General features: G+C 37.2%; 1 protein-coding gene across 8 annotated transcripts in view; it reads left to right on the top strand.

Annotated features, from left to right (window-relative positions):
- LOC118657918 (ankyrin repeat and KH domain-containing protein 1) overlaps positions 1-24,126 on the top strand; it is a 129,534-nt gene that overhangs the window by 56,689 nt on the left and 48,719 nt on the right. For 5 of the 8 annotated variants that reach the window (XR_004968142.1, XR_004968141.1, XM_036312626.1 and 2 more), the window contains exons 11-12: positions 8,916-8,972; positions 19,650-19,737. Coding sequence is in view for 6 of the 8 variants with exons in the window: in XM_036312626.1 (XP_036168519.1) it covers positions 8,916-8,972; positions 19,650-19,737 (145 nt within the window). In the remaining 2 variants the exon portion in view is untranslated. Of the gene's footprint in view, positions 1-8,915; positions 8,990-19,649; positions 19,738-24,126 lie in introns of those variants that run through there. The other 3 variants (XM_036312628.1, XM_036312631.1, XM_036312632.1) reach the window with 2 other exon arrangements.

Below are 24,126 nucleotides of genomic sequence, written 5' to 3'. Positions count from 1 at the left end.
ATGATTGCTAATTCTTACTAGCTGGACCTTGCAAGGCAGTAACATCTTTCTTGTCCTTTATTCTTTGATGCTGTCTCCTAGTATCTGTTTTGTGCTATAGTAATTTCCTCCAGTGGTTTGCAGATGGAAGACTTTCCACTCCCATTGCTTGGAATGGAGATATAGTCCATTTGAACATTCCATAGGTGTGTTCTTGATATCTAGGTTTGCTAGTTCTTTAAGTTAAATAGATGTTATTGTGGGTTGGCTGGGCACCTTCGTTTTGGAGAACTATTTTCATGCTTAGTTTCAAATAAGGATGTACAAGTAAGTAAACCTTTGGAACATAATTTGGACCAACCCTCAAGCCTTAATTAGATTTTAGAGTTCAACTTTTGCCATAATTCAAGGTTTTGATATTATAATTTTTTAAAAGGAGCTTAAAAACTGTTGTTTTCCATTATTTAAAATATTCTGCACCAGAATCAGTTAAGATATTGATGTGAATTTTTAAAAACAATGACTAATGGTCTAGAACCGTGGTCGGCAAACTGCGGCTCGAGAGCCAAATGCGGCTCTTTGACCCCTTCAGTGTGGCTCTTCCTAAGCCTTAGGAGTACCCTAATTAAGTTAATAACAATGTACCTACCTATATAGTTTAAGTTTAAAAAATTTGGCTCTCAAAAGAAATTTCAGTCGTTGTACTGTTGATATTTGGCTCTGTTGACAAATGAGTTTGCCGACCAGAACAGTGGTCGGCAAACTGTGGCTCGCAAGCCGTATGCAGCTCTTTGGCCCCTTGAGTGTGGCCATGAAGTTTCAATCGCACTGTATGTGCGTGCCCGCACGTGGTATTTTGTGGAAGAGCCACACTCAAGGGGCCACAGTTTGCTAACCACTGGTCTAGAATGATACTAACTCTAGACCATTCTCAATAGTAACTGTTCATTAGACCAGAAGAGAAAGTTTTAATATTTCATACTTGTTCTCATCTCTATAGCTTACTTCATTCAGTTCAAGCACTTACGGCTTGATTTCTTTTACACAGTCTTCTAGCCCCCCTTTAGTTTTACTTCTCAATTTCAAGGTGGAGAATTTGCATAGTTAACTATTGAACAGTATAATTTGGATTATAAACCACTACTTTATTTTTTCTCTTGCTTGCTTTTAATTTTGATCTACTTTGTTGTCTGTTTTCCTGGTTTCCATGCCCAACCATTTTATTGTTATAGACATGATCCTTGTCTATGAAACATGACTGCACTGGGTCAGAGTTTCTAAAGACCCTAATGCAGCGGTTCTCAACCTGTGGGTCGCGACCATCGGAAAACACATATAGCATATCAGATATTTACATTACGATTCACAACAGTAGCAAAATTACAGTTACGAAGTAGCAATGAAAATAATTTTATGGTTGGGGTCACCACAACATGAGGAACTGTATAAAAGGGTCACGGCATTAGGAAGGTTGAGAACCGCTGTGAAATATAGATATGTAGTATGTTTAGATGACAACATTGTGTTGGCCAACATGTCAAAGGTTTTTTGATTTGGTGAGTTTTTGTGTTTTTCAAACCATTTGTGAAGATGGTAGAATCTCTCTTTTCATCATGGCATATTAATTTCAGCATTAAAACTTTGATACATTTGTGCTCAACCAGTGTGGCTCTGTGGTTGAGTGTTGACCCATGCACTAAGAGGTCACCTGTTCAATTCCCGATCAGGGCACATGCCCAGGGTGCGGGCTCAATCCCCAGTAGGGGATGTGCAGGAGGCAGCTGATTGATGTTTCTCTCTCTTTTCCCTCTCCCTTCCTCTCTCTCTAAAATCAATAAAAATATTTCTTTTAAATTAAGGAAAACTTTGATACATTTGTTAAGATAGAAATATTTGTCATCTTTAGAATTTCCTTCACATGTATTTGCCAACAAAGCTGAAGTTGAAATGGGAAAGAGGGTGGTATATAAATTAGGTAAATAAGTATACTTCCTTGTGTCTAGCTCCTTGGTCTTTTATTACTAGAAGATGTATACCATAGTATAATTGATCAGTAGGTTCTGAACACAAGGAGAATTTCCTATAAAAAAAAAAAACAGCATAGATATTAGAGAAGGTAAATACATGCTAATTATGTCTTACCAAGAGATTTTGTGACTCAGCTCAGCATTATGTAGGCCTGAATTGCTATTCAAAAGTAAATCTACTTAAAGGAAGAAATGCCTATGAAAGGCATCTTATTATCCTAGATCTGAGTGGAGATCCAAAAAGAACTGATGCCACAGAACATTAGATGAGGCACCTAAATTTTCATCATAGCCATCAAATCGCTGATCTATAAGCAAATGTTTGCCTCAATACTCTCATCTGTGAAATGAAATCTATTATTTTCTGGACTATTTTACCATGGTTGTGTAATATATTCTTACTTTGGCTCTGTTGGGTGTCCTTAGGCAAATCTCTTAAATTCTTATAGGCTTCTTTTGTTGTTGTTTTCCTACCCCTTTTTATGAGGGGTTTGGACTAAATGATCTTTAATGACTTAGCTTAAGAAATCTAATTTCATTATTTCTAAAGAACAAGTTAACCAACTCCCTGTTTAGATAGACTAGATGATATTGAATGCTATGATAGCCCAAAAAATGTGTAAAAGGCTGAGATCCTCTAAGAAAATGAATTCTTAAGATATACATCATCATTATGATAATGGTGTAACCGTTATATAAATTATTATAGCACTTAAAATCTATGTATATACTTGATGTACTTATGTGACCCCAACCACTATTTTGAGTTACTTATAATTAATAATTAGCCAACTTTGCTTATTTTAACATTTTATAGATTATGTTAATAGATAAAAGTTATTAGTCCTTAAAATGCACAATTAATTTAGTAAGGTTACCCCAGTAAAGAATAATCTGGCATTATAATGCTAAATCATTATCTCTTCCACTATGTCTTTTTTTAAAATATATTTTTATTGATTTCAGAGAGGAAAGGAGAGGGAGAGGGAGATAGAACATCAATGATGAGAGAAAATCATTGATCGGCTGCCTCTTACATGCCCCCTACTGGGGATCGAGCCCGCAACCATATGCCCTGATCGAGAACCAGGGAACTTTTGGTCCAAGGGACGATGCTCAATCCACTGAGCCACCACAGCTGGGCCCCTATCAGTCTTTTTACTATCAATATTTTATCCTATTTAAATATTGTCAAAGAAGTAGGAAGATTTTTCTCAACATGGATTTTTGTTTTAAGCAAACTATTTCTTACTCCCTTGTGGAATCCTAAAGTTAGTCAAGAATATAGTCTCTCTGGTTATCTTTGGTATTATTCAGTTATAAATTTATTCTTCTTTTTTTTTTTTTTTTTGCAAGTAAAGTTTATTTCAAGTAGCAGAATAAACTTATGTTACATCATCTTCCTTTCATGTTTAATGTCTTAAAACTTCTTAAAATTTCCTTTGTTTAGGATTGTTGTTGTTTTTATCAGCTTTGGCTTTCAAGTATACATGAGATCTGAAAAATAAGAAAGATACCATTTTACTTTAGGATGTTTGTCACCTTAAAAATAGGGGTGGAAGAGGGAGAGGGTACCCATGAACATGAGATAGAACATAGTTCTTTTTTTATGCTCATAATGAATCTGCTTTAAATGAAATGGATCAGAGATAAATGGAACCAACTTAAAGAAGTATGGTAGGCATACAGTGTTACTAACTATGGAGTCTTTGCTATATTGAATAATAGTTGGTCCTATGTCACTTAGTTATTGTCCTCATTGTTGTGGCTAAATTTTTGCTCAACAAAACCTTAAAATTATTTGGAAAAATATATGTTTTTAAAATTTTTAAGTAGGTAAACTTTAAATCATTCAGAATTCACAAAGTATACTAGTAAAAATGTTTCATGGCTACTCAGTTTCCATCCCTATTGACAATCAGTGTTGTTCATTTCTTGGATCCTTCCAGAGATATTTTATGTATGTATGATGAAAAGTCACATATTTTGAAAGAAACATTCTTATTAAGGTTTAATTCATATAATTTCTTACTGAAATAGAATTTTGGTGTTGTTATTATTGATTTTCTCTTGCGTTGACCATAGCGTTGAAGGATTTACTAAAAATTCAAACACTTTTACACTGAGGAAATTGGGCCCTTTGAATATGTCACAGTGGTCTATCACTGATTTTCTTTCCTAAGCATAAAGTAAGCTCTCTGACCCTTATTGCTTTCCTTGGACTGTATTCTGCCAGCCAGATGAACTTTTGGGGGTCATTTTCCTAGAATAATTGAGCTAATGGGAACCTTAGCACCCTCTGGTTCTTACTCCTGGAATTTATTTTCTTAAAATGAGATTTGATACGGACTTCCCTTAAAAGTAAGAAAAAATTTTGAAGGATCACTTTGTTATCTATATTAAATCTTATGAAATATAAATGTGGACCAAGTCCTCTTTCATAAGATTTTTTTTTATTTAAGCAGTTATGTTGTGTGTCCTTCTGGCATTTCTATATACCCAAGTATATGTATATTCTGTGTACGTGGGATCTATGTCTTTTTTTATAGAATGGATTTTTTATCACATAATGCTTTACTGCAACTTTTTCCTTTTAATATTTTTTTGTCAGTACCTATGGATTTCTCATTTCTTTTCACAGTTACTTATTTCTTAGTTATTTATTCATAAACATCTGGGTTATTAGGTTTAAGTATTACAAATGGTGTTACACTAAAATATTGTTAAGCACATTTACATATCTTTTCTACTTTTGTGAATATATCTATAGACATAAATTTCTAGAAGTGATATTCTAGTTATCAAAGGGCCCACATCTAAAATTTTGATCGCTGCTGCCAAATTGGTCAAAAGTGCTAAATCAGTCTATACTTCCATTAACAATTGAGACTTCCTGATTTCCCTCATTCTCATTAACATGAATTAGATCTTTTGTTCTTTTTTCCTTGATGGTTTAATTTTCTAAGCTTTGATCTTAGTTACCATGTTGGGTTTTTTTTCTTTTTTTTTCTTTTTCTTTTTTTCCATGTTTGTTTTAACTAAAAAGTCTCCCTGTGTTCCAAGTAGCCCTAGGAATTGCTTATTATTTGCTCCCAAAGCTTTGTTGAACTATATAAAACACAGGTATAAAGTTACTTTCTGGAAGAATACTTAGACTTCATTTCCAAATGCAAATTTTGAAATATTTTGTTAAATTTTTAAAAATCTTTATTGTTCAGATTATACAGATGTGTCTCTTTTTCCCCCCCATAGCTCCACTCCACCCGGTTCCCACCCCACCCCAGGCCCTCGCCACCCCACTGTCCACGTCCATAGGTACTGCATACATGCATATAAGATCTTTGTCCAATCTCTTCCCGCACCTCCCCTCACCTTCCCCTGAGAATTGTGTCTGCTCCATTTCCATGCCCCTGATTCTATTACACTCACCAGTTTATTCTGTTCATCAGATTTTTTATTCATTTGATTTTTAGATTCACTTGTTAATAGATCTGTATTTGTTGTCACTTTGTTGTTCATAATTTTTTATCTTTACCTTTTTCTTCTTCCTCTTCTTAAACAATACCCTTCAGCATTTCATATAATACTGGTTTGGTGGTGATGAACTCCTTTAGCTTTTTCTTGTCTGTGAAGCTCTTTCTCTAAATGATAGAGCTTCAATTCTAAATGATAGCTTTGCTGGGTAAAGTAATCTTGGTTGTAGGTTCTTGCTATTCATCATTTTGAATATTTCCTACCACTCCCTTCTGGCCTGCATAGTTTCTGTTGAGAAATCAGCTGACAGTCATATGGATACTCCCTTGTAGGTAACTAACTGTTTTTCTCTTGCTGCTTTTAAGATTCTCTTTGTCTTTTGCCCTTGGCATTTTAATTATGATGTGTCTTGGTGTGGTCCTCTTTGGATTCCTCTTGTTTGGGGTTCTCTTTGCTTCCTGGACTTGTAGGTCTGTTTCTTTCACCAGGTAGGGGAAGTTTTCTGTCACTATTTCTTCAAATAGGTTTTTAATATCTTGCTGTCTCTCTTCTTCTGGCACCCCATAATTCAGATATTGGTACGCTTGAAGTTGTCTCAGAGGCTTCTTACACTATCTTCATATTTTTGGATTATTTTTTCTTTTTGCTCTTCCGGTTGTTTCCTTGTATTTCAAGTATTTGACTTGATTCTTGGGATGCTCTAGTCTAATGTTGAATCTCTGTATATTATTCTTTATTTCAGTCAGTGTATGCTTAATTTCTGACTGGTCCTTTTCCATTTTTTTGGCATTCTCACTAAGATCCTTGAAGTTCTCACTAAGTTCCTGAGAGGTTTCTAGAAGATTCTTGAGTAACCTTATAACTGTGGTTTTGAACTCTATATCCAGTATTTTGCTTTCTTCCTTTTCTTTCATTTGTGACATGTTTCTTTGTCTCTACATTTTGGCTGCTTCCCTGTGTTTGTTTCTATGTATTGGGTAGCTCCTAAGTCTCCTTGAGTTGATAGAGTGGCCTTGTATAGTAGGTGTGCTATCGGGCCCAGTGGCTCAGCTTCCCCAATTACCTGAGCTGGACACTCTTGGTGCACCCCTTTGTGGGCTGTGTGCACAGACTTGTTATAGTTGAGCCTTGATTGCTGTTGATATCGCTGGGAGGAATTGACCTCCAGGCCAATTGGTTCTGTCCATAATGGAAGAGCTGCTGTGCAGGAGACACCCTTATGGGGCAGGACTTGCTTCAGTGGGGCTTTGGTGCTTACTAGTCTGCTCCTTGAGTGTGTCACTTATGGATGTGAAGAGTTGTAATCTTGTATGGTCTTGCACTGACCATTGGATACACTGGCTCTTGGATCTCCAAGGAGGTGCAAAATCAGCCACTGCCTGGGGCCACCCAGCAGGAGCTAAGGAGAAATCTGCAGATTCCTCCTCTTTATTGGGTTTGGAAGTGCCCAGACGAGGCCCAGCTGAGAAGCAAGGCAGGCTGGTGCTGGTTTGGTCTTGGGCCTTCTTTTGATAGCTTTGGGGCTCCCTGACCCAGCTGCAGCTTGTTTGACAGGTTTTAGGCTGAGAAAGGACAGGCCATTCATATGCAAAAGCTGCTTCCACACAGCTTGGGTGGGGTTGTAAATTGGGTAGGGTGGGGTCTTAGAATCTGTAGGGCAGAGCAAACAGCAATGCTGCCAGTCGGCCCTACACCTGGGAGGTCCCAACACAGGAACAATGACTGTTGCGAGCACCTCCATCTGGAAGAAAACTGCCCCCGCATTCCTGCCCCAATGCCAGACCAGTTTCTCCCCGTATGTGTCTGGGTCCTCCCACCTCCTCCCCCCCACCCCTGAGTCTTGCCCGGCCCTGGAGCTCAGAGCAAGCAGGAGCTTGTATCTCCCTCCCAATTAAAAAAGCGGCACAACCGGGTGCCAGCCCGTGCCACGCTTCCGCACCTCCTACCAGTCTCAATGCGCTTTCTTCTTTACCTCTCTAGTTGTAGTACTTCCACTCAGCCAGCTTTCCTGTGGTTCTGGATGATAGTTGTTATGTATTTTAGTTGTAATTTTGATGTGGTTGTGGGAGGCAGCAAGTACAGGTGTTTACCTATGCTGTCATCTTGGTTCTCACCTGTTAATTTTTTTAAAGAACATATTTATTTTTAAAAAGTCAAATATTTAGACAGTATCTATTGACTTCATTCTGAAAGAGGAATGAAATGTATCTTGCACCATAAGGTTTTCAGGAGTTATATTTTATTATTACTTTAGTTGTATAACATTTACATTCTGTTTTATGACCCTGTTTCTCCCAGTTGTTTAGGTTGATTCAGTGTTAATTTTACTAGTCTTTCATATGATATAGTTTCTTAATCCCTGAGTGCCTGAACTTGATTTCAGAGAGGAAGGGAGAGGGAGAGAGAGATAAAAACATCAATGATGAAAGAGAATCATTGATCAGCTGCCTCCTGCATGCCTCCCACTGGGGATCAAATCCTGGGGCATGTGCCCTGACCAGGAATCGAACTGTGACCTCCTGGTTCATAGGTCCATGCTCAACGGTTGAACCACACTGGCCGTGCCCAACTCACTTTTAAATCTCCTCTTGCTGTTATATCACTTTGTTCAGCTATTTAAAGAATTTATGTGCTTTAATTTTTTTTGAAAGTGTAGGGAAATATTTCACTTTTATTGTTTCTATTTTTGTAGGAACTTCTTAAGTTCTAGGTTGGATACTTTGTGATTATTCATATTTGAATGGGGCTTGCCATTTGTTGAAAATCATATAGGGGTGGGGCAGGGAGAGGAAGCGAGCCTTAACAAATGTAGTTGTTTCACAATTCTCTCACCAAATCTCTACTATAGGAGCATGCATCCCCTTAAGGTAAGCACATCTCCCAGGTAGGAGGTAGGAGTGACTTAGAAAAAAAGCCTTCTCTAGGCTCCATTTCTTTTATTTGGAGACTAGTTAACTCTGGTTAGTGACTGCAAAGCTTATTACTGTTTCCTCAATTATATTCTTGTCTCACCTTCAAGTACTTTCTCTCTGTTAGGAGTCTATATCAGAGAAAATACAGATATTCTCCCTCTCAAGTTTTAGTTGAAAAGTATGAGCACTACGTGCATTTAAAAATAACTATGTAGTTATCTTATAATGTTTTCCTTACTTTTTCCCTCAACTTGTGATATCCCCAAATCATTTAATTATTTTCTTTAGTTAGATGTTAAAAGATACTGTTCTTGATTCTGTGGCTTTAGTTGTTGGGAGACAAAGGCATGAAAAATCTCTGCTCCTGGATTATGTTCTCTACTGATGAGAATCTTTCTCGTTAAAGAGCCTGAGTTTAATAAAGCCCAGCATCTGAAGTACCAGTCAGTCACAAGGTCTTCATGGCCAAATGTGATTTTCATTTTGGAATAAGATCCGTGAGTTGTTCTTTTTCCTTTCACAGGACAAGCAGGAGGACACGAAGACTATTTTGGAGGGCATAGATCCGGCCAAGCATCAGGTGAGGGTGGCCTTTGATGCTTGTAAGCTACTACATAAAGAATAGATGTTGTAGGTAACCAGAACTCTGGATATCTGAATTCCAACCAAGAAGTTCCAGGACCCTGGTGGGTGACAAAGGAAATCCTCTTCAATTGAAACAGATTATAAAGTTTAAATAAAAAAAAAGATTTACATTACTAGTAATTTGCTTCCTTAGTGTTCTTTTTATATGGTATTCCTAACAAATCTCATAGGTGGAAATAGATTTTCTTATTCAGAGAGTTAGTTCTTTTGTATTCTCCCTATTGGGAGAGTTAAGATACCCCAGAGGAAAAGTCTCAATTATAAAGTCCTGCATTCAATTTTGTTCATCAGAAATCTGAAACTTAGATTTAGAGTACTATATTTGATTTTAAAAATATAACCCTCAGCCTGTCCAGTGTGGCTTGGTGGTTGAGCGTCAACCTATGAATCGAGGTCACAGTTCAATTCGCAGTCCGGCACATGCTTGGGTTGTGGGCTCGATCCCCCCTGGGGGTGTACAGAAGGCAGCCAGTCAATGATTCTCTCTCATCACTGATGTTTCTATCTCTCGCTCCCTTTTCCTTCCTCTCTGAAATCAATAAAAATATATTTAAATATATGTATAATCCTCAGATAAACAAAAAATTAGTTATAACATTTACTATATTATTCATTCCCTAATTTATATACATTAAAATTTTTCTTCTTAAAATTGTCTCCTGTTACCTCATTCTGAAATTAATTTTTAAAAAGGTGAACACTTATTTATAAGCAAACGTTCCTTTTCTTTTGAAAAAAAAAAATGTGGAATTTGTGCCTAATAGTTTTAAAAATCAAGCAAAGTTAACATCCGTTGTAATCCAGAGGGATTTGTGTAAACTCAGGAGCAGTGCTTAATTTATAAATTATGAATAAATTATGATTGAGCACAATTAACTTAGGCTATCTAAAATAAAATTTTCAGTATCAAGCCACTCTTAATTATAATGCTTATTAATATCTTCATTAATGGCTTGTTGAATAAGAAGTTGTTATATTCTAATTTGAACAAAGTAAATTAATGTATTTCACAAAATATTATATGAAAATGTGAACTTTTACTCAGTTTGTGTAGTATCTCAGGCTCCTATCTAGAATGTAAAGCTGAGTATTATTTTAGAAAAAGTATTTCTTTTTCCCTGGATTTGTTAAAGGAAATGTAGTTATAAATCTCTCTCTCTAGCTATAAGTCTCAAAACTTGGGATACTTTTTAAAAATGAGGTTTGCAACCCCACATTTAGAGGCTCAGATTCAGCATATTTGAAATGGGAGTTTGCATTTTAATTAATATTCCAGGAGATTCTGATGACAAGTCCTCCATACTCCACACTTTGAGACATTGCTGGAGTCTGTACAGATTATTCTGCATCATTGTAGAGTTCTGTTCTCTTTCCATCTTTGCTTTATAATCAGTCATTCTTCCTTCATTCAAACTGAAGAAGCTTGGTTTTTCTTTGTTACTTGTGATTTTTAGAAACGATGCTAAACAGAAAACCCTAAAACAGTGCCTCTTAATCTCTTCCTTCTCAATTCTCCCGAGGGTTATAAATCTCATCCTTAACAGTAGATCACTAAGGTAATGATGAATATACAGTGGTGGGTGGGAAGAACATATCCTGCAGGGGAGAGTAGCAGAATCCTCTAGTATATATGTAGTATAAAACAGTCTACCTGCCTTTCCTGCGATTCTGATTCTTCCTCCCTAGACAAAGTTCTCCTCCACCTCCAAGAAAACTCTACCTCTGTGATATAGTTAAAATATATATATGCATGCCTTGGGTGCCCATGACTATGATTTTAAAGGAAATCAACTTATTTTGAAGAAAATAAACTTAATGTATAATTGAATTTTATAATCTAAAACCAAATGTCACCCCAATAAACTTAATAAAAACAAATAAAACCAAATAGATAAAAAAAAACTGTACCTTTTTTCTCATAGTGTTTATCAGAACTAGAACTTTGTAGTGTATTTTACATGGATAAGCTTTTAGGGGGCATATGAGCTCTAATTATCCACTTATCACTATATTTACATTGTTAGTGATTAGCTAACCTTAATAAACTTTAAATATGACCTCCCACTTTTTTTTATTACAATGAAGCATATTTATTTCCAGCTAAGAGCTTCCGAAATATGTAACAGTGAAGCACTAGAACACCACCCAGGGCTGGGACTCAGCATGACCTACCACGTTTTAAATGTTAATTAAGGAATAACATATATACATCTTGTTTAATTTTGCTACTCAAAACTGGAAAACTTACCAGTTTTTTCTTAATCTAAAACTATCTGTAAAATACACAAAATTTCTAATGTTTTCTTTTTAAGGCCAAGTTGTTTTTTTCTAAGTTATTGTATGTTGAATGCATCTTTTCAGCTATCTCAAAGTTGCTTAAACATAAGTATAAATGACTTCCAGTCATGAAGTCAAATTCACTTAGCTTTTTGAAACCTCTCTGTTCTCTATCATTTCAAGCACAGACATATTAAATAAAATATGGGAGAAAAACAAACTAAATTAAAAAAATATGTTGCTAGCCGAAACCGGTTTGGCTCAGTGGATAGAGCATCGGCTTGCGGACTGAAGGGTCCCAGGTTCGATTCCGGTCAAGGGCATGTACCTGGGTTGCGGGCACATCCCCAGTAGGGAGTGTGCAGGAGGCAGCTGATCGATGTTTCTCTCTCATCAATGTTTCTAACTCTCTATCTCTCTCCCTTCCTCTCTGTAAAAAATCAATAAAATATATTTAAAAAAAAATAAAAAATATGTTGCTATACCCAGCAACAAAAATTAAAGAACTCTCTGGACTAGAAATGGATTATGGATCTACAGTTGAAGCCATAGGCCCAAGAAGAATGTAGGCTTAAAAACATGGGCAATGGGACTGGAGTTTTAACTTCTATTGTGACATAGGGACCCAACGCATCTCACATGGAGCAGGCCAATAGATCTAGTCTATGTGAATGAAGCAATGAACTGGGTGGGACCTTATTGTCTTACCTACCTGTGAACCAAGATGGGAAAAAAAGCTCCAAGCAGCTTCCCACAGTTGTAGTTGGAAATTAGTTCTTGTTAGAGGGGAGAAGCAAAGAGAGCAGTAACTAAAACCTGGAGAGCACCATTCTTTGATTTAGTGAGCAGAACTAAATAATTCTGTGGGGCCAGAAACTTAAGTTCCAATAAAAGATCTGAAATGGACTTAAAGGGCCAGACTGAAGCAACTGCCAAAACTATCTGATTAGAAGGGATAAGTTTGTGGATGGAAATAAAAGAAAAAAAACAACTCTCATGCAAAACAAGCTTCTTCAAATAAAAAAATTATAAAGCTCAAGTGCAAAATTATGTCCAGAGGTAGTCAAAATGTAAGTACATAAACAAAAAGCAGCAAAATAGGAGACTTTATGCCCAAGGAAACTGAAATAAAAGACTTTAATCTTGAAAATTTTTTAACATGTTTCTTTTAAACGATGTCCAATAATTGTAAAACAGTGTGAGGCAATAAAATGATAATTAATAATTAAAAACAGGTGGGTATCAAATAAACAATTTAGCCGAAACCGGTTTGGCTCAGTGGATAGAGCGTTGGCCTGCGGACTGAAGGGTCCCAGGTTCGATTCCGGTCGGGGGCGTGTGCCTTGGTTGCGGGCACATCCCCAGTGGGGAGTGTGCAGGAGGCAGCTGATCGATGTTTCTCTCTCATCGATGTTTCTAGCTCTCTATCTCTCTCCTTTCCTCTCTGTAAAAACTCAATAAAATATATTTAAAAAATAAAAAATAAAAAAAAATAAACAATTTAGACTTTGAGGGGGAAATTGGGAAATAAAAACGATATGTAGAATAAACAGTATATTGAATACAGTTGAATAAAGAATTAGTGAATCAGATGATAAAACAAATAATACAATATAGCACAAATATGAAGAGAAATTGAGAGTAAAAAGATAGATTGGGGAGTTCCAACATACATCTATTTGAAGTTCCTGGAGGAGAGGTTAGAAATAGAAAGCGGAAACAATGTTTGAAGAAATAATGATGTAGAATTTTCTAGAATTTAAGCCAAATATTAATCCTTTATTAAAAAATTAATCACTGAACAGAACAAATGAAACTAGAATTTTAAGGATAAAGAAAAAAATCTTAAGCCCTACCTGGTTTGGCTCAGTGGATAGAGCATCTGCCTGTGAACTGAAAGGTCCCAGGTTCGATTCTGGTCAAGGGCACATGCCCAAGTTGTGGGCTCGATCCCCAGTGGGGGACTTGCAGGAGGCAGCTGATCCATGATTCTCTCTCATCATGGATGTTTCTGTCTCTCCCTCTTCCTTCCTCTCTGAAATCAATAAAAATATATTTTCAAAAAATCTTAAAAGCTACTGGAGGAAAAATGCATTACTTATAAAAGAACAATAATCAACATTTTGACAGCAGATTCTCATCAATAATATTACACCCTGCCACCCACCCTGAGCCCAGGGCTTGCTAGAACCAGCCCCATCCTGCTGAGGTTCCCAAGTTAGCTGCAGGGTGGATATGCTGCAGCTCAGTAGATTGTGGCTCAGAATCTCAAACAGCCTCCACCTTCAGTGTCGCCCAGAAGTGAAGTGTGGCAGACTATGCCAACGCTGAGCCTTAATAAAGCCATTTTTGCTGTCTAATAACCACAGAAGATAATCTGGTTAATATTCTCAAAATATCAAGAGAAAATAGCAAAATATAGAATTTTGTACTTAACTACCATTCCAGAGGAGGAAAAATAAGCATATTTTCAGGTCTACAAAGAATAAAAGAGCTTAACACCTAAGACCGTTGCTAAAAGAACTACTAAAAGATGTGTACATCAATAAGGAGGAAAATGAACTCTGGAGGAAGGCCTGGGATACAAGAAGCTACGGTAAGCAAATAAATTGGTAAAACTATTATAAAAATTTTAGTATAAACGCTACATTTTTTTATCCTAACTTAAGGATATGTTTATTGATTTGAGAGAGAGAGAGAGAAATATCGATGTGAGAGAGAAGCATCAATCCCATACACACCCCAACTGGGGATCCAATCCACAACCCAGGTGTATGCCCTGACCAGGAATTGAACCTACAGCCTTTGGGTGTATGGGATAATGCTACAACCAATGGAGCCACCTGGCCAGGACCTAAACCCTAAAATTTTATGCTTAGGAACAAAGTAATACCAAAATTCTGGACAGCAATAACATGAAATTTAGAAGGATGTGTTAGAAGATTAAAAGCCATTCTAGGGCCTTGTGTTGATCAAACACTAAATAACTTTAGAATTTTTTAAAGAAAACATACAGCAGGTAATCAGGACAAATATAAATCTATTGGACTCAATGTCAAAGAGCAGAGACTTTTGAATTAGATTCAAAATAAAAGTCTCTTGCCGAAACCGGTTTGGCTCAGTAGGTAGAGCATCAGCCTGCAGACTGAAAGGTTCTGGGTTCGATTCCGGTCAGGGGCATGTACCTGGGTTGCGGGCACATCCCCAGTAGGGGGTGTGCGGGAGGCAGCTGATCGATGATGTTTCTAACTCTCTCTCTTCCTCTCTGTAAAAAATCAATAAAATATATTTTTAAAAAGTCTTTTCAAGAAACAAACCTAAAGTAAAATGATAGGGGGAAATTGAAAAAGTGATAGAAAAAGTATGTAAGGCATTATTAATGCCAGACAAAATATAATTTTAGGCCAAAAGCATTTTTAGAGATAGATAAATGTTCCTCCAACTGATACAACAATCATTAATTAGTACTAACAATCTACTCTCCAGATAAAATAGAAAATTTGTAGTGATAAAATTTTTTCAGACTTCTATGAAAATGATCAAACATAAAACTATTGTTAAGAATAGAAAAATCAAGTTTGCGCTTATAAATAAATAGGCTATGTGCTCTTTTCCAACATGGAACGTGTAAAAATTGCCCATGTTTTAGGCCACAAAAAGTCTTTAAAACAAACTCCTTTGCCCTAGCCATTTTGGCCCATTGGATAGAGCGTCAGCCAGTACCATACATGCTGGCTAGATTCCGGTCAGGGGCTCGGGGCTCGTGCCTTGGTTTTGACCTCTGGGTGTGTGTGGGGGGGGGCGGGGGGGGCGGGGGGGGTGTAGCAGGGCGCCCGGAGTTGGAGGCAACCAATCGATGTGACTGTCTCACATTGTTGTTTCTCTCTGTCTCTTCCCCTCCCAGTATCTCTAAAAATCAATGGAAAAAATATCCTCTCATGAGGATTAATTTTTTAAAAATCACACAAAACTACTTAATCAGATGGACTGCATTCTCTGATCTCTATTGCTTTAAAAGTACAAATCAACAATAAAACATTTTTTTTAAAATTCCATACACCTAGGAAATTAAAAATACTTTTACACAATTTGTGGGTTAAAGAGGCAATCATAGTAAAAATTACGAAGTGGAAATTATCACAAAAACTACACATCAAAACTTGGGTGAGAGGAGGATACAACTAAAGTGGTCCACAGAAGGAAAATTTTATGTGTATATACATGAGAGTAAATTAAGCTAATAATAGAACAACAACAAAAAAGGAAATAAAGATAAAAGCAAAACTTAATAGAGTAAAAAGCAGTATCATAAAAATAAGGATAAAAAGGAAAAAATAGTTGTGAAAAGCAAAATTAAAAGCTAAGTTTTAAAAACGACTGAAATAGATTAAATAAGCCAGACTTCAAAATGAGGAAAGGCATAGGTAAATCATAGACACTTAAAGGGAGTTAGGACTATTTGGTAAGATAGAGAGCTTTAAAATTTGCAAGCCAATCATATGAACAAGCAATAAATTTGAGTACTTAGATGAAATTAATACTGTTAAATAAGTTAAAAATTATCAAAATTGACTCAGAATAGGAACCCTTGCATTGGCCATTGTGTCCAAGTGGTTAAAGCGTCAGCTCATGCACCAAAGGGTTGTGGGTTTGATTTTCGTCAAGGACATGTACCTGGGTTGCATGCCCCGGGAGCGTGGGGGAGGTAACCAATTGATGTATCTCACATCTCTCTCTTCCTCTCCTTCTCTCTCACTCCCCCGCTCCCCTCCACTCTCTAAAAATCAATGGAAAAAATATCCTTGGGTGAGGATTAAAAAGAAAAAAAAAGAATAGGAACCCTCAATAGAACAATAACCATATTACAAATTAAATCAGTAGTTTTAAATCAGCCATCCAGTGGAGGTAAGAGGCCAAATGTTCAAGGACTACATAATCCCTATATTATTGTAGCTGTTCCCAAGAACAGAGAAACATGTTAAACTGCACAATATGTAAGTTTATAGCCTTAGAAAATAATTTTCTGTGTTTATAAAGGAAAATCATAATGTATATCCTGAAATTTTATTGATCTTGAACAAAAATTGGCTGTACTAATAAACCCCACATTCATAAGTAATATATACAAATTTGATTCCTATTTTAAAAGGATTTATTGGTCAGATATTTTGGTACAAATGATATATGTGGGACATGCATTATTAATTTTAGGACATGAAATATTAATACATTTTAAAGTTTCAGTATTGTTTTACCAGCCAGTTTCTCAAACATAATTATATTGTTCAAAACCAAAGAAATGGCCCTAGCGGTTTGGCTCAGTGGATAGATTGTCGGCCTGCAGACTGAAGGGGTTTGATTCCCGTCAAGGGCATGTACCATGGTTGCAGGTTCCTACCTGGCCCCAGCCAGGTCAGGCCCCATGCAGGAAGCAACCAATTGATGTGAGACACATCGATGTTTCTTTCTGTCTTTCCCTCTCTCTTCCACTCTCTCTAAAAATCAATAGAAAAATATCCTCAGGTGAGGATTAAAAAAACAAAGGAAATTATATTTATAGGGAGTAAAATAAAATAGGCAGTTTTCATACTGTTCATTTCAGAAATTTTTGTTAGTATGTTGAATTTTGAAATTTGATTTGATCTTGGGACAAGTACTTTCTGATTTCTTTTATCAGCTATGGTAATTTATAAGTATATAGAATTAGTTAATTAAAAATTTAAAGCAGGGCAAAATCTTTGGCTTTGTGATCCAGTAATGTTGTTGGATGTCACTGTCAGGTATAAGAGATAAGAAAGAAAGAAAAAGGAAAAGTGACTTTATTGCCCACCCATGTTTTAGTAATAATGTAGATAATATAGATAATGACCATCTTACTCTAAGTTTAACTACTACTCTAAATTTCCTGTTAAATTAACTTTTCTTTCTCTTATTTACTTAGAAAATTAAAACTTCAAACCTCAGTACTATGAAAGGGAAGATTTAAGAGGTCAGTTATGCTAAGGTTCCTTCTTGGTAAACAGTATTCAGGCCCTTCATTGTTTTAGATGTTAGGTTTATAATGGTAAACAAAAATGGATGCAATTGCTGTTCTCATGGAGCCTACATTTTAGCAGCAGAGACATGTTAGCCAAATGGTTGCACAAACTAATATATGATTGGAACTTTTGAAGGAGCGGTTCATAGAGCTATAAGTCAAGAAGTTCAGGGAGGTCTTCCTTGAGGAAATGATTATTGACTTGATGTAAAGGATGAAAAAGAACTCATAGACAAATACTATAGGGAAAAGAGAACAGCTTGAGCAAAAAGCCCCTGAGGCAAGAGGGGAAATAAGTTGCTAAAGGAGTAATTTATTTCCAGTGTATTATTAGTTATGATATTTCAGAAATAAGTCAGATGAAAAATTGGACAAACAACTTTCTAGTTCATTCTGAGTAAGATTTTCACAGTGTATATTCTGTTTTGTTTGAAGTTGCCAGAATCTTATATTTACCTATATTTGACTTTAGGTTTAAAATACATTCTAAAGCCAAATGTGTTGGCATTATCTGTACCTTAGAGTTAAAGGTTGTTGTGTAATCAATATACAGGGTGGGGTAAAGTAGGTTTACAATCGTCCATACGGAAAATAATACAATAATTAATAAATAATAATACAAGAATAAACTCTGTTTCGCATACTCACAATTGTAAGCCTACTTTTGCCTCACCATATACATAATAATTAAAAGTTAAAGCATAAACTGATTTTTATAGTAGGTTGAAAGATTCTACACCAAGATTTTTTAAAATCTGCCCTGTCTGGTTTGGCTCAGTGGGTGGAGCGTTGGCCTGCGGACTGGAGGGTCCCAGGTTTGATTCCGGTCAAGGGCATGTACCTTGGTTGCGGGCACAACCCCAGTACGGGGTGTGCAGGAGGCAGCTGATCGATGTCTCTCTCTCATCGATGTTTCTGGCTCTCTATCCCTCTCCCTTCCTCTCTGTAAAAAATCAATAAAATATATTTTTTTTAAAAAGATTTTTTAAAATCTATTTTAGAGTGCAGTTCCTGTCACCACAGGCCAATGTAATGTTTCCGTTGGGTTGACAATCTACTCTTATTTTTCTTTTTTAAAATATATTTGTATTGATTTCAGAGGGGAAGGGAGCGGAAGAGAGATAGATAGAAACATCAATGATGAGAGAGAATCATTGATCGGCTGCCTCTTGCGTGCCCCACACTGGGGATCAATCCCGCAATCTGGGCATGTGCCCTGACCAGAAATTGAACCATGATCTGGTTCATGGGTCAACACTCAACCACTGAGCCGCGTGGCTGGGCTCCACTCTTATTTTTCATTATTAGTTTGCCTGAGTTGTAGATCAGATAGTTATGTAAGTAGATTAAATTCTATCTTTTTGGCAAAGCAAACAATTTTTTAAATTTACTATGTATTAGGTAGCTAAAGGATTCTCAATTAGAACAGAGCTGACATAAAGCTTGATTAATCACTGTTCTTTATCAAGTATTTCTTAGTTACAAAAGAAGACCAGAATAACAGAAATTACTGTTTGCACACAGTGAAAAAGTAGATAGGTAAGAGAACTTTTCATAGAAGTGATGTTATCAGCTACATTTTAATATTTAGATGAGTGAATAAGAGTTCACAGATCTACCAGCAGATAGTGCTACTTACCATACAGGTATAATCCTTGTAGTGTCATTTGATATTAGGATGGTTGGAAGCTGTTTAGTCATGCATTCCTCTTGCTGGCAAACTTCCTAGAATAACAGTCCTTATTATATGATAAAAGTGTTTCTTTTGCCTTTGATACTCAAATATTTAATTTCTACTCTTAAGAAATATCTGCTCATGGTATATTTTTTGTTTTCTTTTTCCCTTTATTCCTGAAATAACAGTATTTTTCTTCAGGGATTGGTTTCTATCCTATGATAGAGTTCTTACTGAATTCTGATATAAGATCAAGATCCTCCTAATCACCTCACAATACTAAGGCTCCTTTATCACAGTTCAGATGAATAGTTTGGAAAATATCTTTTTAATCTTAGGATTAGGAAAATGCAGAGATTTCTCTTTGGGGCTCAAACTAAACATAAATATTATCTTTAATGGTTATAGTTTGGTATACAAAACTGAACTTGACCTTAAAAGGTTACACCACCTAGTGTGGACTGAAATTAATCCTATATTTTGGAGGAATTGAGGTAGGTTGTATAAGTGACTACATGGAGTAAGTATTAAATCTTCATTATGTCTAATGTCATTGATATTAAGTATTTAAAATAGATGCTTAATGAGTTATTATTGATGGATTATTTTTGTTTCTTTAATAGGAACATGAATCTGAAGGTGGAAGAACACCTTTGATGAAAGCTGCAAGAGCTGGCCATTTGTGCACTGTGCAGTTTCTTATTAGCAAAGGTAAAGAAAGTACAAGTGATCATTTCCAAGAGGCTACAATTTCTGGGGGTAAAAAATCCTAAACTTGCAATTTATATTAAAGCTACTTTGCCTATAGCATAAGTACTATATTCTAGTCCTGTGTTGCTATATTTTTTTGGTAATCATAGAGTTCGTGGGATACTTACTGAAATCTTTATTAGTTTTGAGTTTGAAGTTTTTGTCAACCAAATAGGTGGTTACTCCCAAAAGTTGGAAAAGCCAAATGTAAATGTCGGTATATTTAGTAGATATTGTTCACCACTTAATGATTATAAGGCCAGTTCTGCTGGGAATACGGGGAGGTAGAAGGGGGGAAGTGTGCTACTGTTGTTTATGGGACAGTTAAATTAATCAAGTATACAAAGGTATTATTTATTATTATTGTATTTATTTGATTATATTTAAGCAAAGAAGTTCAAATGATGCATGACGAGGTAGTTCAATACTGTTTACTGTAGAAAAGTGAAACACTTCTGAACTCATGTTAGGTTGAACCATATAAAATTGTCATTTTATACATCAAAAAATGGTGTATAATATCAGCAGTTTCATTTGGTTCAGTCTAACTTTGTGTATTATAGTGTTAGAGGTACTTGGGCATCTGATGAAAAACTCTAGGATAGGACGGCAAAATGCAAGGAAGGTCCACTCAGGTGATGCCATATTATTAAAATAAAAATTTTCTATCTCTATTCCAATAAAACTCATATTTTGTGCCATTAAGAATGCAGTATAATATTTTATTATTTTAAAGATAAAATATTTCTTTAATTAGATAAAACAAGGTTTATTTTCTTTATATCACATTTTTGCTACCAAGTAAGGCCTATCTTTTTCTTTTTCTATTTTTATTTATTGATTCTAGAAGGAGAGAAAGAAACATCAATTTTTTGTTTCACTTATTTGTACAGTCATTGGTTGATTCTTATGTGTCCTGACCAGAGATTAAACCCACAACCTTGGCATAGTAGGACAATGCTCTAACCAACTGAGCTACTTGGCCAGGGCTAAGACCTATCTATAATAATAAAAGCATAATATGCTAATTAGACCGGACATCCTTCCAGACAACCTTCCAGACGAAGTCGGGGCTGTGAGGGACGCCCAGGTCCCTGGTGCCTGCCAGCGGCCAGAGGGAAGCCCGGGGCCCAGGTGCCAGAGGGAAGCCCGGGTCACAGGTGCCAGAAGGAAGCCGGTGCCGGCAGCTGGAGGAAGGAAGGCCTACTCTTTCATGAATTTCATGCATCGGGCCTCTAGTCTATATACACTGAGTGGCCAGATTATTATGACCATCTGACGTTTGTAGGCAAATTAGCTATAATTTTGTGCTGAAGTTGCTAGAGGGCCAGACCATTATAAATAGGGAAGCAAGTTGTTTACCATGACAGTAGAAGTGATTTTTTTCTGAAGATATGGGTAAACAACGCGATTTAACAGCATTTGAACGTGGGATATATATATATATATTTGCCTACAAATGTCAGGTCATAATAATCTGGCCACTCAGTGTATACAAAAAGCCAGCGACAAGAATACAGTAATGACTGGAATGACCGGTTGCTATGACACCAACTGCGGCCAGCGAACCGGTCGATCAGGGGTGGGGCCAGCTGGCCCGCCCCTGATGGTCCCCCACCACCCAATTGGCCCACAGCCCCTCCCCCCAGCCAGCCCCGCCCCCAATGTGCCCCTATTGGCCCACAGCCCCTCCCCCCAGCCGGCCCTGCCCCTGATTGCCCCCCTACCCCAATAGCGGGTGGGGCCGGCATGCCAACCTACTGCAGCACCTCCCCCCTGCTGGCCCCACCCCCAGTGGACCCCCACCACACTAATCGGGGGCAGGGCTGGCTGGCCAACCTCCCATGGCTCCTCCCCCCACCACTGATCCCCATTCAGTCCCCCCACCCCAAGTGGGGGCAGGGCCTGCCAGCCAATCACCCGTGGCCCTCCCCCCAGCCAGCCGGTCCCTGATCGGGCCAATCAGGGTGGGCTGGCTGGCCAACATCCTGCTGTCTCCTCCTCCCGACAGGCCCAGCCCCGATCTGCCCCGATTGGGGCCTGGCCAGCCGGACCCCACCCTTGCACAAATTCATGCACTGGGCCTCTAGTCTTTATATAATGCTATAACATACTCTGTAAAAATTATTTACCTCAACCACACATAAGTATAAACAGATGGATAACCTTGGAAGTTCTCACATGCTCCTTTCATACCCAACTACCCTGCTAAGCATATAATTAGGCTTGTCAGGAGTAGGAACGCATTGATTATAGTTTTTCTAGGCTGTAGTAACTACTAAATAGTCTACAATCTAAATGTATTATTAACCTCCTGGCAGGCGTGGCATCAACCTATGAACCATGAGGTCATTGTTGGATTCCTCATCAGGGCACATGCCCATGTTGCAGCTCAGTCCCCAGTTTGGGGTGTGCAGGAGACAGCTGATCAAATGATTCTTTCTCATCATTGATGTTTCTGTCTCTCTCCCTCTCCTTTCCTTTCTAAAATCAATAAAAATATATTTTTTAAAGTAAATAAAATAAATTTATTATTAACAACTTTAAAAATAATCTCATGTTGCTAATGGAGGATGTTTATTGATGTGTCTTGCCTTTCCCAAGGATTAGGTTCAGCTAGATATTTCTGAAAATTAAATAAATTAATAATAGTTTCACCCATAGATTTATTTTTCTCCTCATTAAGTAAGTTTGGAATTAAGGAAGAGGGAAGAATGAATATTGCTATAGTCTTAACTATCTAGGTTAGCCCTCTGGGGTCTGTAAAAGATGATTGAACTTAAATACAGTTCTTTTTTTCCAGAGGCCAAAAACAATTTTTTTTTAATCAAATCTTTATTGTTCAGATTATTACAGTTGTTCCTCTTTTTTCCCCCCATAGTTCCCCTCCACCTGGTTCCCATACCACCCTCTGCCCTTACCCCCCCCCCCCACACTGTCCTCATCCATAGGTGTGCGATTTTTGTCCAGTCTCTTCCTGCACCCCCCACACTCCTTTCCCCTCCAAGAATAGTCCACTCCTTTTCTATGCCTCTGATTCTATTATATTCACCAGTTTATTCTGTTCTTCAGATTATTTATTCACTTGATTTTCAGGTTCACTTGTTGATAGATGAGTATTTGTTGTTCATAATTTGTATCTTTACCTTTTTCTTCTTCCTCTTCTTAAAGGATACCTTTCAGCATTTCATATAATACTGGTTTAGTGGTGATGAACTCCTTTAGCTTTTTCTTATCTGTGAAGCTCTTTATCTGACCTTCAATTCTGAATGATAGCTTTACTGGGTAAAGTAATCTTGGTTGTAGGTTCTTGGTATTCATCACTTTGAATATTTCTTGCCACTCCCTCTGGCCTGCATAGTTTCTGTTGAGAAATCAGCTGACAGTCGTATGGGTACACCCTTGTAGGTAACTAACTGTTTTTCTCTTGCTGCTTTTAAGATTCTCTATTTGTCTTTTGCCCTTGGCATTTTAATTATGATGTGTCTTGGTGTGGTCCTCTTTGAATTCCTTTTGTTTGGGGTTCTTTGTACTTCCTGGACTTGTAAGTCTGTTTCTTTGACCAGGTAGGGGAAGTTTTCTGTCATTATTTCTTCAAATAGGTTTTCAGTATCTTGCTGTCTCTCTTCTTCTGGCACCCCTATAATTCGGATGTTGGTATGCTTGAAGTTTTCCCAAAGGCTCCTTACACTATCTTCATATTTTTGGATTCTTTTTTCTTTTTGTTTTTCCGGTTGGGTGTTTTTTGCTTCTTCGTATTTCAAATCTTTGACTTGATTCTTGTGATCCTCTAGTCTGCTGTTGGAACTCTGTATATTATCTTTATTTCAGTCAGTGTGTGCTTAATTTCTAGTTGGTCCTTTTTCATAACCTCACTAAATTTCTTGATGGTCTCACAAAATTTATCAGCGGTTTCTAGAAAATTTTTGAAAAACCTTATAAGTGTGGTTTTGAACTCTATATCCAGTAGTTTGCTTTCCTCCATTTCTGTCATTTGTGACCTGTTTCTTTGTCTCCGCATTTTTTATGCTTCCCTATGTTGATAGGGCCCAGTGGCTCAGCCTCCCCAATTACCTGAGGTGGACACTCTTGGTGCACCCCTTTGTGGGCTGTGTGCACAGTCTTGTTGTAGTTAAGCCTTAATTGTTGTAGGTATCAGTGAGAGGAATTGACCTCCAGGCCAATTGGCTGTGAGAATCAGCTGTGTCTATGGTGGGAGAACTTCTGTGCTGGAGACACCCTTCTGGGGCAAGACTTGCTTCAGTGGGGCTTTGGTGCTCACTGGGTCTGCCCCCTGAGTGTGTCCCTTATGGATCTGAGGAGTTGTAATCTGGATGGTCCCACTCTGAC

Source organism: Myotis myotis, unplaced genomic scaffold (genome assembly GCF_014108235.1).
Source record: "Myotis myotis isolate mMyoMyo1 unplaced genomic scaffold, mMyoMyo1.p scaffold_m19_p_6, whole genome shotgun sequence".
Taxonomy (NCBI): domain Eukaryota; kingdom Metazoa; phylum Chordata; class Mammalia; order Chiroptera; family Vespertilionidae; genus Myotis; species Myotis myotis.
This window is presented reverse-complemented; position numbering and strand designations above follow the sequence as displayed.